A 14,055-nucleotide genomic window follows, 5' to 3' on the forward strand; every position below is an offset into this window, starting at 1 on the left:
GTGGCTTCAGTAGGCCCAGGGTCGCCAAGGATGCTGCAGGGGGCCGGGACGCGGGGCCCCAGGCCGGGTCCTGTGCCCTCGGGGCTGCAGAGCGCTGGCTGTGGGCGGGGGACGAAGGCCGCGCCCCCGCGCCCGTCCCGCCCGCGTCCCGCTAGGGGCGGCGGCCCGCCCCGAGTCCGCCGAGGCTCTTCCGCGCCGGCAGGGGCAGCAGCGGGAGCGGCGCGGGGCGGAGCGGCGCGAGCAGCTAGGAGCGGCCCGGCTCGGCCCGGCGCGGCGGCGGCGGCAGCGGCAGCGGCGGCGGCAGCGACGCCAGAGCCCGTGGGCGCCTTTCGCAAGGCCGCCGCAGGCGCCTGGCCGCAGCGCGGGAAGCCTCGGGGGCCGGAGCCCGCCGCTGCCGCCATGCCGCTGCTCTTCCTCGAGCGCTTCCCGTGGCCCAGCCTCCGCACCTACACGGGCCTCAGCGGCCTGGCCTTGCTGGGCACCATCGTCAGCGCCTACCGCGCCCTCAGTCAGCCGGAGGACGGCTCGGGGGAGCCGGAGCCGCTAACGGCCCCACTGCAGCCCGAGGCGCTCGCGCCGGCGCGCCTGACCGCCGGCGGCCCCCGGGCCCGCGACGTGGCCCAGTACCTGCTGTCGGACAGCCTGTTCGTGTGGGTGAGCGAGGCTGCGGGCCGGGCGCGGGGGCGGGCGGGAGCCGCCATGTCACCCATTATCCGCGGGGGGGCGTGGCCGGGCCCTGACCCGGGCCTCCTCGGCCCGGGGACCGCGGCCCTCGCGTGGGGCTCGAGGCCCAGCGGCGCTGCGAGCGTGGCGGGCCCCGGAGAGAAGGTGTCGGGATGCCGGGGAGAACAGTCGAGGCAAGGGCGGTCGGGCCCGCGGGCTCCAGGGCAGCGGGGTACGGCGACCTGAGGCTGTGAGAAGCCGCGACACGTCCGGTCTAGCTCGGCGTTGTTGGGGGCGGCTCGCCGACGAAGAGAAGGCCGAGAGTTAGGGGGACATTTTACTCTTCACCAAACAACTTCGAAATGGTGCTATTTGTCAATGCGTTAGCCCCGGTGGGCGCTATTTAACGAAGCAAACAGACCAGCGACGTCCTTTTATCTCCCCCCACCCACCCCCCGCGATGGTTTGTGACTGTTCCCTTTTTGACAGAAGGCAGCCAAAAACATTCGGATCGGTGTGGCTGCCCTTCTTTTGAACGCGATTCCTCCGTTTAGCGATCCATTTTGAAACAAGGGTTCTAGTTTGTCTGCCGGTGCGAGATAAGCAACGGCCACATGCCACAAGTACTGGCTTCGTTTGTTACATCATTTTAGGCTGGGCAGATCTGAGAAAATTTTGCTCTCACCTTGCACTTGAGTGCCTCTTCTACGAACCCTCAGAAATAGGAAAAGTTGCTCCCGGATTTAAAAAATTGTCACTTGGATTTCCTGTGGCTTGGTGGGGATCGTATCTCCTCACACGGCGCCTAGAGAAGGCTGTAAATGACTGAGGGGTTAATGTTCTAAGTTTGTAGAACTATAATGCAACTCATTTGTTGTAATTATTCCCACTGTGCTTCATCAGGAAGCAGCGGGATTTGTGAACTTCGTGGGCTGCAGATGACGCCTCCTGGTCCTTTGGTGCATAGTTTCATAGAAGGCAGTGAAGGGCGAAGTTCCCCTTTCTCTACTCCTATGAAAAGATGAACTGTTCATCTTTAGGGTAAACAACTTAGAATTATTATGTTGGGAGTGCTTTTGACAAGGGTGAAGACTGTAGTGTATGTAGTCGTTGATACCTTGTTTTAAGCCGGAACCATTATTCTATTACTAGAACAGCCAATAGTATTTATTGTTTAATGTTTTTTTTTTTTTTTTCGTAAGTTTCTTCTTGCAAAACCCATGTTCAAATTCCAAGGTTAATAACACTTCATAAAACATTAATCTAAGGCCTTCCCTTTGGTTTTTCTGAGAATTGTCATTTGTAAGAAATGTTCTTTTTCTTTGCACAGTCTTACCTCATACAGATTGATCATTTCTTCCCCTCCTTTGAATCCTTATTTCTCAGTTGAGCTTTATTCGGTTTTCTTGCATGTCCTCTGGAGTTTTGGCACGCATGGTGTCTGCCCAGATCTATTTTGTGTGTGCCATGAGTTTTGTTTATCATTTAGTACTTTGTGCAGCTATGCCTCACACTCTTTAAAAACCTCTCCTGTTCCTGGCAGGTAACACTGAGTGTCAGTGTGGTGGGCCTTTGTCAAAATGGATGCTTCTTGAGCCTCACTCATAGGCCTTAGACATTTAGGGGGGAACCCCTTCCCCGCCTAAAAACAAAACATTGTCTGCCAATGCCAAGCAAGATTAACAAGAACCTGTCCTTTGTCATTGCCAGTCGGAGGTCTTACTAGTTATTGTTTTGTCAGACTCTCTAGAACTTGTCTTTGTAGACACATGCAGTAGTCTCTCAGGAGGTCTGGTATTAGCACAGGCAGATGAAAACCTTTCCGAGGAAGACACAGCTACCAACAGCACTTTCCCCTTACCCTCGAATGACTCATATGTAAATGAGGCTACTTATAATAGGTGACAATAGAACACATGTGAAGTCCTGTGGGGTTTCCAGGTAGGAGAAAGGCGTGCTGTGTGGGACTGACTACAGCTTCTCTGACTTAAAGGGAGTTGAGAGGTTGGAAGGAGACTAGAGGTAAGAGGAGGTGGCCCTGCTGAGAGACAGGTGACAAGCCTTTTTTGAGGCTCCATCTCTCCAGGTGTGGTGCTGAGGCTCACTTGTGGCTTATGACAGCCATCTTTGGCTTGTCACTCCTCCCGCCACATGCAGTGAGAAAAGTAGGTGGAATTTCAGAACTGGTTAGGTTGGTTCTAAACTTAAAACTTTAAAAGACAGATCCTGCAAGTTCATATTTCAAAGGTCAAAGTAAACAAAAGTGATAGACAGCGAAAGGAGGTCCCTGTTCCACCCGCGTCCCATTCAGCTCCTTGTAGCTGGTGCTGGCCTTAAATGGGAACCTAAGAAACAGTCAGCCTCAAGTCCTTTACCCAGTTCATTTCTGTGGCTTACACGCGTATACATGTGCACATATTCTTTCTGTTTCACACCTGCACCTGCATTTTATTCTTTCCCCGAGCTGGATGCTGCTTTGAACTTTTATCTAACGTTACCTTGACTTGTCAGGCGTGTGCCCTTCCTGGGCTGATGCTATCTGCACCTCCTGTGGACCCACTGGCTGCCTGTTTGTGAAGTCTTCAGGGATGGACACGAGGGCTCCATTTCTCTGCTCTTGTACAGTGATCTGGCGAACCCTTTTAGCTTGATTGGATTCTGCCTGTGAGAGGAGTTATGTGTATGGCACAGATGACATTTTAAAATAGCTCTTCTCTGTTGTCCAAGTGAAGGGAAGTGGCTGTTCAGATCAGGCTTGCTGCAGCAGACCTATGGTTTATGGTTCTTAGAGACTCAGTTTGTCCCATGCTTGTTGGGCTTGAAGTCGGGGCCGACACGCCAACTCTGCAGGAGTGTCCGGGGTCCTAGAAAGCATCTGATTTAGGGCTTAAAGGTCAAATGCTCCTGTTAGTGCCTTTGAGCAGCTGAAGCTCGTTTTGTTGAGTTTCTTTTTCTTCTCTGGTTTTAGAGACCCAGTCTGGATGCTTAGGACAGAGTGCTGTGCTGGCTGCTGTCAGTCCCAGTGTGGTGGCCTCAGCCTCCCCTCCCCCATGATAGACTTGTAGGCCTGGGCCGCCATGCTTGGCTCAATATTTACATTTTCAGTTGAGATTGAGAAGTTACTGTGTTTATTGGGATGACATATTGAATACTTGTGAAGTTAGGGCTTTTTTCTTTAATTTTTTTGAAGATTTGTTTTATGGGTATGAGTGTTTTGCCTGTATATAGAAAAGTGTACTGCACACCTGCCTGGTGCCTTGGGGGTTGGAAGGCGTCATTGGATTCTCTGGAACAGGAGCTCCAGATGGCTGGAGCCATATTGTGAGTGCTAGGAACCAAGTGAGATCTCTGCAGGAGCAACAGGAGCTTCTACCCACCGAGCCACCCAGCCCCTGAGCCACCCCAGCCCCTGAGCCATCCCAGCCCCTGAGCCATCCCAGCCCCAGCCCCAACACGTTTTTATTTTTTTTTAAACGTTTTTATTTTTTTTTAATAATTAGATGTAGAGTAGTTCATTGTTGATAATCATTAAACTATTCCAAGAAAGCACAATTCAGAACCTTAAACTTTAGTTTTTCCAACCCTCCATTGCCTTGGTGTTCTTGTAAAGGTTATTTCTTTTAAATACATTTCCCGCCCATGACTGTGTGCTTTCTTTTCTCTCTCCTCCTTCCCTTCCCCCATCCCTTTCTTTTCTGTGAGACAGGGTCTGGGTAGGCAGCCCAGGCCAGCTCTGCAGTGCAACCTCTGGTCTGAACCCAGGCCAGGCTCCACATAGTTTTTCAAGCCCTGTTTTTCTTTATAGACATGCTACATTTCATCACCCCCACCCCCACCCCAAAACATAGTCTCTCTGTGTAGTTTTTGCTGTCCTGGAACTCACTCTGTAGATCAGGCTGATCTAAAACTCACAGAGGTCCCCCTGCCTCTGCCTCCCAAGTGCTGGGATTAAAGGCGTGTGCCCCACCACCAGGTGATGGGCTAATTTTCAAGTCTTCCATTTAGATTAAAATAGAAATGTTTAGATATGGGTGATGGAACCCCAGGATTATAAGGAACTTTCAGTGTGGTCCCAGCTCACAACTGCCTATAACTCTAGGTCTAGAAGGATCTACCATGCCTGACTTCCATGGGCACTTGGAGAGTACACGGGCACACATGTGTAAGTCATATAAAGTAAAATCTTAATAAAGGGGAATGGGCTGGGGAGATAGCTCAGTAACTCAGAACACTTGCCACTCTTCTAGGGGGTTCAGCTCCCAGCACTCAGGAGTGTCTCTCGGCTGCCAGTCTGACAACCAACTCCCTCCACTGCACACACACACACACACACACACACACACACACACACACACACAGAAGTGGTACCCAGACATACATGCAGGTAAAACACTCATACACTTAAAATAAAAATAAATAAAATCTCAAAAATAATTTTCCCCCAGAAACCTGACAATACTCTTTTTTTTTTTTTTGGTTTTTCGAGACAAGGTTTCTCAGTATAGCCCTTGGCTGTCCTGGAACTCACTTTGTAGACCAGGCTGGCCTCGAACTCAGAAATCTGCCTGCCTCTGCCTCCCGAGTGCTGGGATTAAAGACGTGCGCCACCACGCCCGGCAACGACAATACTCATTTTTTTTTAAAAGATTTATTTATTTATTATATATAAGTACAGTTTAGCTGTCTTCAGACACTCCAGAAGAGGGCATCAGATCTCACTAAGAATGGTTGTGAGCTACCATGTGGTTGCTGGGAATTGAACTCAGGACCTCTGGAAGAGCAGTCAGTGCTCTTAACCCCTAAGCCATCTCTCCAGCTCTGACAATACTCATTTTTTGTTTGTTTGTTTGTTTTTCTAGACAGGGTTTCTCTGTATAGCCCTGGCTGTCCTGGAACTCACTTTGTAGACCAGGCTGGCCTCGAACTCAGAAATCCACCTGCCTCTGCCTCCCGAGTGCTGGGATTAAAGGCGTGCGCCACCGCGCCCGGCTGACAATACTCATTTTTAAGGTGCTGAAGTAGACCTGTAACAGGTGCGCCTCCATTGTATTTTGCCACTCAATGGAAACTTCAATCATGTAAGTTAGAAGCTAGGTCACGAAAACCCACAGCCCTCATACCAACTCCCTTACCAGGCAAAGATGATCAACTAAACTCCAACAGCTTAATTGGAACATACTTTTTTAGTAAATGTTCAAGGGATAGAGAAAAGAAATGAAGATTATGACTTTGAACTCAAACTTAGTCTACCATTATTTCTCTACCCAAAAACCACTGCACCTGAGTCATGAACAAAACTTGGTTTTACAACTTTCAGTTAAGCTCTTTTAAGTTTTTGACTTAAAAAATGATGTATTACAGTTTCTTTGCAGGGCCGGGAAAATGCGTCAGCAGTTAAGAGCACTTCCTGCTCTTCCACAAGGACTTCGTTCAATTCCCAGCAACCACATGGTGGCTCATAATCACTTGTAACTTCAGCTTCAGGGGATCCAACACTCTCTTCTGGTCTCCACAGGCACCAGTGCACATACACAGGCACACACGCACACACCCAGGTGCATAAATGATTTTTCTTAAATCTTTTTTTGAAAAGTTCAACTTATACTCTTTCCTACCTCCAAAAGTCTCTCTGACGTGTTAGAATTAAAGGTGTGAGCTAAAATGTTTTTGAACTGGGTTCTTACATAAGGAGTCAAAGCCTGTAGGATTTTTTTAAAGATTTATTTTATTTTTATATCTAAGTACACACTGTTACACTGCTGCTGTCTTCAGATGCACCAGAAGGGAGCATCAGATCTCATTACCGATGGTTGTGAGTCACCATGTGGTTGCTGGGATTTGAACTCATGACCTTCGGAAGAGCAGTGAGTGCTCTTAACCACTGAGCCATCTCTCCAGCCCCAAGGCTGTAGGATTTTTGGTCAACTGTTTTTTTTCTACCTCATTAATTGAATGATTTTATGACTATGTGACTTTAGATCAGTAAAGTACCAAATAGTTCCCCCAACACACCATTGGAACTATTTTTGTTTTAATCCTTTAAAAATATCTTACTTCCTGGCCCCATTAGGTAACAGAATAGAACTGAGCGTGATTTATTCTTTTTTGTGTGGGGTAGGGCTGCCATTATGTGTTCTTCCACAGGAGTGTGTGGTGGGAATACAGAGGGAACCTGGAGAGATGTGAGGGAGCTTGCTTTCCTGAAGGCCCCTTTCATCATATGCCCTCTTGTCCTCCCTCACCCTCCTCTTCTCCCTCCCTCCATTATAATTTGCTTTTAAAAATAGAGGGGTAGACCAGGTGGGCATGGTGACATGAGGTTATAATCCTAGTGCTTAGGACCTGGAGACAGGAGAATAAGGAGTTCAAGGCCAATCTAGGGTACATGAGAATCTGTCTCAAAACAATAGCGATGACCAAACTAAGGGAAATATGACTTACCCACTTGCTGTCTGAAAATTCCTATTTTTAAATTATTTTAAAGAAGAAAGTTTTGGGCTGGCGAGATGGCTCAGTGGGTAAGACTTTTTCCAGAGGTCCTGAGTTAAATCCCAGCAACCACATGGTGGCTCACAACCATCGGTAATGAGATCTGATGTATCTGAAGTCAGTTACAGTGTACTTAATGTATAATAATAAGTAAATCTTTAAAAAAAAAAAAGGAAGAAAGAACAGAAGTTTTGTCAATAAATGTGGAAGAAGGCCTTGGTTTTGGCACTGGTACCCAGAGTATCTTTCCATTTTGTTGTCCCTCTCCATTATCTGGATTTTTTTTTTCCTCCATAATCCTACCCTCTTCCACTTGTCAGGGCAGCATCTTTGAGTTCTGGATTTTACTGATGATGTGACTTTTAGACCAGTTATCTGGTAGCTATCTGAAAGTTCATGTGGGAGTGAAGGTACATACTTTTTTGTGGTTACTTATTTATTGAGACAGTGTCTGGACTGGGCTTTTAGTCCTTCTGCCCCAGCCTTTGGAGTGTGTACATTACAGGTGTGTGCCATCACACATCTGTAATACTATGCCAAGCTTGGTATATCCAGTTTTACAGAGACAATACAGAGTTTCCGTAGGGTTCTGTCAAATCTGAGGAAGGCGGCCTGCTGGAGGGCACCCAGTGGGGCAGGGGTCCGACTCAATGAGCTGTGGAGCCAGAGCTTCAGTTTGCACTGTTAGGAAACCAAAAAGGCCCATCGGAAACTGCACCGTATTTGGGCCTCACCAGAACTAAACTTCCTTTCTTTGGTTTGTGTGCAGGTTCTGGTGAATACTGCTTGCTGTGTTTTGATGTTGGTGGCTAAGCTTATCCAGTGTATTGTGTTTGGCCCTCTTCGAGTGAGTGAAAGACAGGTAAGTGATCAGAGTCTTGAAAAGAAATTTTAAAAATGCTATTCTATTTCAAGCATATAGAAAAGTTCCATGTATACTACAAAGAACTCCTGCATGTGTTTCATCCAGATTCATGTTTTAGTTTTACATGTGTTTTTGTGTGTGTGTGCGCACGCACACATCTGGACACACATGGGTCTGAGTGCACTCACCTGTATTTGGCGGGTGTGGAGGAGAATTTTAAGTCTTCCTTTTGTTCTCCATCTTCCTTTTTCAGCTGGGCTCTTACTGATCTGGACACTGTCACAAGTGCTTGCAGCTCCGAGTCATCTCCCCAGTCCTTAGAGTCACTTATTTACATAGATTTTCTAATCCACTTGAATTAAGTAGGGGACATCATACAATTTTACCCTAGGTAGATACTTCAGCATGTGTTTCCCAAGAGTAGAGTTTCCTGCTTGGGAAGAGTTTCCCAATGAGATCTTGGTACTCACAGAACAGGAATAAGAGTAGAGAAGCTAGCCTTGATGAAATAGTTCATTTAATTGTACTCAGGATAGCTAGATTATCCCATTAGAACTATTTCTTAATGATTTTGTTTTGTTGAAACAGGGCCTTGCTATGTAGTTCTGTAGGCCTGCAACTTGCTTTGTCGAGCAGGCCATCCTTGAGCTCAGCAGTCCTCACATCTCAGCGACCCAGTGCTGGGATTCCGTCTCTACTGCCCCAGAAGCTCCTTTCTTCATACTTCATGCTTCATATTTTCTTTAAAAATTCCTCCTCCTTCAAAGCCTTGGTTCTTTGTGAGCTGAACGTGGAATAGGCCTGTGGCTGCTGTCTGAGTCAGCGGTTGGTGCTCAGTGCCTTGTCTCCTCTAATGTGTTTGTTGTCAGGGCAAACCTTACAGAAACCTTACCTTCAAGGGTCTGATGCTTTTGCTATTGGCAAGCTCAGCCTTTCAGTCTAGGCCACATGTGTTCTGCTGCTCTTTGTTGGCCTGCTCTATGATGAACACCACCCAGTGGTGCTTATTAAGAACTATTTTGAAGCTGGGTGATGGTGGTGCACACTTTCCCAGCACTCGAGAGACAGGGCAGATAGACCTTTGAGTTCTAGGCCAACCTGGTCTACAGAGCAAGCCCCAGGACAGCCAGGGCTACACAGAGAAACCACAGAGACCACCCCCCCCCCTACAAAACAAAACAAAACAAATCCAGAACTATTTTGAGCTAAGACTAAAGAATTTACATAGATTTGCTCCATGGGTCCTTTTTTTTTTTCTTTAAAGATTTATTTATTTATTATATGTAAGTACACTGTAGCTGTCTTTAGATACTCCAGAAGAGGGAGTCAGATCTCGTTACGGACGGTTGTGAGCCACCATGTGGTTGCTGGGATTTGAACTCCGGACCTTTGGAAGAGCAGTTGGGTACTCTTACCCACTGAGCCATCTCACTAGCTCCCGCTCCATGAGCTCTTAAAGTTTAAGAAATAAGAGTAATATTAGAGGCAAAGACACTGAGAACCAAGTAGAATAAGTGCTACAATGTTAAATAGAGGCTTAGGTCAGTGAGAGTTGTTTCTTTCTTTTTCTTGACGTTTGTTTTTAAAGATTTCTTTATGTATATGAGTGTTTTACTTACATGTATATATGTGAACTGTCTGAATGCCTGTAGCTTGTGGAGGCTAGAAGAAGGAATGGACCCCTAGAACTGAGTTACAGTTTGTAGATGGTTGTTAGCTACCATGCGGGGGCTGGGATGCGAAGTTGTATCTTCTTTAAGAGCAGGAAGTACTCAGCAGCTCTCCCGCCAGGGAGTTTTTGATTTAAAAATATTTAAAACATTTAATGCCTGTTATGGCTGTCTAAAAAGCACTTTACATATACTAATGCACTTAATTTGCCAACTATTTTGTGAGACATAGGCTGTTATACAAAGATCCACTTTATAGCTTGGGAAACTGAGACATGTCCTGGCAAGGATACCACAGTTGCACAGTAGTAGAACCAGAGACCACAACCAGTGATATTTCAAGGTCTCCTACTGTTCCTGCCCTAGAAACAGATGCTCACCCAGGATTCCAGGTTTACTTTCTTGGGACATGGTGTTCAGAACCAGCATCCAGACTAGCTGTATACACTGTGTAAGAGCAGTGGCAGCATTGCTTCTGGGGCCTGCCTTTTCTGTGGAGAGAGCTATAAAAGTCTTCCTTCCTTCCTTCCTTCCTTCCTTCCTTCCTTCCTTCCTTCCTTCCTTCCTTCCTTCCTTCCCTCCCTCCCTCCCTCCCTCCCTCTCTCTCTCCCTCTCTCTCTCTCCCTCTCTCTCTCTCTTTTTCTGAGTTAACTTTGTTCTCTGAACACAACATATCTGTCAGGGTAGTGTTTTAAACTCTCAGATTAATTCTTCTCTTTGGGTTGGGGTCTTGCTGACCTCTAACTCAAGACCCTCTTGCCGCTGCCATCTACCTCCAAGTGCTGGGATTGTAGATACTACCCAACCATACTCCCAGCTTTAACTTTATTTTAAATTTGTAAAATATTTGCAGTCCATAAAGATCATATCTAAAAGTCTCATACTTTTGCTAGGCAGCGTTGGCGCACGCCTTTAATCCCAGCACTCTGGAGGCAGAGGCTGGCAGATCTCTTGAGTTCGAGGCCAGCCTGGTCTACAGAGTGAGTTCCAGGACAGCCAGGGCTATGCAGAGAAAGCCTGTCTCAAAGAAAAAGAAAACCCTTGAGTTTATTCTTCCCTTTCTCAAGCTTTTTGCTGCCTCCATCAGTAGCTAGATAACCAGGTATTTAATGTCCGTGATTGCTAGGACTCATCGACTGTGCCCTCACCTTTTCCGTGCCCAAGACAGTGATAATGTTTAAAGCTGTAAGTTTTCATTGTGTAGAAGAACAAGCGGCTCAGCAGTTAGGAGCACTTGTTCTTGCAGAGGACCAGAGTGGATTCCCAGAACCCACATGGTGGCTCACAGCCATCTGTAACTCCAGTCTTGGGTATCCCAACACTCCTGACCTCTGGGAGCACCAGGCAGCTCATGTGTTACAGATATAACATACAGCAAAACATTCATACACATATAACAATTAAAAAAATAATGTAGCAAAGAAGAACATAATCTATGGCTTATGGAATACCTTTTTTATAAAGGTTTATTTATTATTATACATAAGTACACTGTAGCTGACTTCAGACGCACCAGAAGAGGTGGTCAGATCTTATTACAGGTAGTTGTGAGCCACCATGTGGTTGCTAGGATTTGAACTCAGGACCTTTGGTAGAGCAGTCAGTGCTCTTACCCACTGAGCCATCTCTCCAGCCCTAAAATATTTTCATATTGAACAAAGGAAAAAAGATAGTAAATATTAAGGACATTATTTTACTTTAATATTATTTTGTTTGGTTTAAGGTTTTTTTTTGTTTGTTTGTTTTTGTTGTTGTTGTTGTTCTTTTTTTGTTTTTGTTTTTTGAGACAGGGTTTCTCTGTGTAGCCCTGGCTGTCCTGGAACTCACTCTGTAGACCAGGCTGGCCTCAAACTCAGAAGTCCGCCTACTTCTGCCTCCCAAGTGCTGGGATTAAAGGCGTGCACCACCACTGCCTGGCAAGTTTTGTTTTTTTGAGACAGGATCCTGTGCAGTCCAACCTGGCTTCCCAAGTACAGGGATTGTATAGGCAGATATAACCATACTTAGCTGTATAGATATAGTTTTAAATATTTTTTGTTGTAAATATTTTATTGATTATATACTAGCAAGTAGCCTTTTAATTTTTACATTAATTTATTTATTCACTTTACATCCTGATCATAGCCCCTCCTTCCTTCTCTGACTTCTAATTTTTATTAGTATTTTTTGTGTGGAGTGTATTTATATGTGTGCATGTCGTATATGTTTGTGGGTATATTTGCATGTGTGTGGAGGCCAGAGGTTGACTTTGGAGGACTTTTGCCATTTCTTTGCACCTTTTTGTTTTTAAAGATTTAAAAGAACTGATTTTGGTTTATGTGCTTGCATGAGTTTATTGCACCACGTGCTTTGTGACCCGCCTCCTGTGGGTGCTGGGAATGGAACCCAGCCAGACCCTCGCCAGGGCAGTAAGTGCTCTTAGCCACAAACCATCTCTCCAGCCCCTTTCCATTTCTTTTTCTGAGCCAGGTTTTCACTGAGCCTGGAGCTCATCAGTTAACTAGACTGTTTGGCCAATGAGCTGCAAGGATCTCCCTGACTCTGCCCTTCAGTACTGGGGCTGCAGACAAGCATGCTTCTCCACTGGTTTTTCTTGGGTGTGGGGTTCCAAACTCAGGTCTTCAGTGCTTGATAAATACTGTACCTACTGAGCCATCTCCACAGCCCTACTTTTATAGGTTTTGATTATTTAGAAAGTTTAATCTTTTCTATTATTTATTAAGTCAGGGTACAGAAGTCTTAAAAATAATACTGATAACCTTGGTGAACTTATAAAATATAATATACTTTTACTTCTTTGTACTTAAGGATACTAAGCAACTGCTTTTTTGTTTGTTTTGTTTTGTTTTTTTTGAGACAGGGTTTCTCTGTGTAGCCCTGGCTGTCCTGGAACTCACTTTGTAGACCAGGCTGACCTCAAACTCAGAAATCCGCCTGCCTCTGCCTCCCGAGTGCTGGGATTAAAGGCATGTGCCACCAAAGCAACTGCTTTTTTTTTTTTTTTTTTTTTTTTTTTTTGGTTTTTCGAGACAGGGTTTCTCTGTATAGCCCTGGCTGTCCTGGAACTCCCTCTGTAGACCAGGCTGGCCTCGAACTCAGAAATCCGCCTGCCTCTGCCTCCCGAGTGCTGGGATTAAAGGCGTGCGCCACCACGCCCGGCAGCAACTGCTTTTTAATGGCTAAAATTTTATAGCTGTCTCAGATTGCAAGTTTCAGTTCACAATCGCTTTGTCTTACCTCTACTCATTATGAGATAACTGTTTTCTTTGCCTTCTGTACAGAGGGCTCTGTAACCTTGCTTTTGTTCTATTAACATCAATGAAGTCGACTTGGTATGCTGGAACTCACCTTTACAAACTTTTTTCTTTTTAGCATCTCAAAGACAAGTTTTGGAATTTTATTTTCTACAAGTTCATTTTCATTTTTGGAGTGCTGAATGTCCAGACTGTGGAGGAAGTGGTGATGTGGTGCCTCTGGTTTGCTGGACTTGTCTTCCTGCATCTGATGGTTCAACTCTGCAAAGACAGATTTGAATACGTGAGTTTTTAGCCAGCCTCTTTCCTTGCTCAGTCACATGTGTGTGCCAAGTTTAATGTGAGACACAGTGTGAGAAAGTCACAGGGTTGCATACTAAGGCCTGCTAGCTCAACTGTCACCGCCTGCAGCAGTAAGATGCTTGTTTTCCAGGGAGCTCCCTTGCCCCCATTCCCCAAGCCCTATAGCCACTCCTAGCCTTGGCTTAGGTCAGAGTGTGAAGGAGCCTTGATGTATATACCCTGTGTACATCCTGAGCTCTCTGGAGAGTTCCCCATTTTTCTTCTCTTGCCCTAACTGGTGGAGCTTTTCTTTCTCACTGGTATGTACTTTTCTTCTTGGAGTCAAGACTGAGTGAGCTGCCTCTGCTTCCAGTCTGGCTGTAAGATCTGCCTGAGACTTCAGGTCAGACCTGTGCCAGTGAACACCTCATCCAGGCTGAGGTAAACACATCTGAAGCAGCCTCCCAGCAGAGCCCACTCTAGGACCTTGTGTCAGTGTTGATGGAGATGGCCTAGCGCTTCTTTGTGAGTTAGTCTTACTCTTGAAGGCTTTTCTTCCTTTTCCAGTTCCCATTCTTACATGGTGGAGCTGGTAGCCTTCCTTTCTGGGCTGATTGTAACCAGCATCCAGTACAGTAGCAGTTATAGCTCCAGGTCTCCTTTCTAGGCACGCACTTGTCCTTGCCTAGGATCAACATACCATTATGAGTGAGACTTCTGCACCTGATTCCTTTCCAATGTCCTAGCCCTAACAGGCTAGGCCTCCAAGTGAATTCTGCAAGAAAAGCAGAAACAAAGCAGAAAAGGGCACTGTCTGAGTCCTATAAAACGT

The 14,055-nt window shown here is 46.2% G+C and overlaps 1 protein-coding gene across 2 annotated transcripts in view; it reads left to right on the forward strand.

Annotated features, from left to right (window-relative positions):
- Positions 1–247: 247 nt before the first annotated feature.
- The window catches only part of Amfr (autocrine motility factor receptor), a 41,392-nt gene continuing 27,584 nt past the window's right edge, over positions 248–14,055 (forward strand). Inside the window, exons 1-3 of one of the 2 annotated variants that reach the window (XM_021169645.3) lie at positions 248–654; positions 7,922–8,014; positions 13,060–13,224. In XM_021169645.3, coding sequence (XP_021025304.1) covers positions 400–654; positions 7,922–8,014; positions 13,060–13,224 — 513 coding nt within the window. In that variant the 5' untranslated portion in view covers positions 248–399. Of the gene's footprint in view, positions 655–821; positions 858–7,921; positions 8,015–13,059; positions 13,225–14,055 lie in introns of those variants that run through there. The other variant, XM_085843699.1, reaches the window with a different exon arrangement.

The sequence above is a fragment of the Mus caroli genome, unplaced genomic scaffold (assembly GCF_978045245.1).
Source record: "Mus caroli unplaced genomic scaffold, Mus_caroli_1 scaffold_10, whole genome shotgun sequence".
NCBI classification, from domain to species: domain Eukaryota; kingdom Metazoa; phylum Chordata; class Mammalia; order Rodentia; family Muridae; genus Mus; species Mus caroli.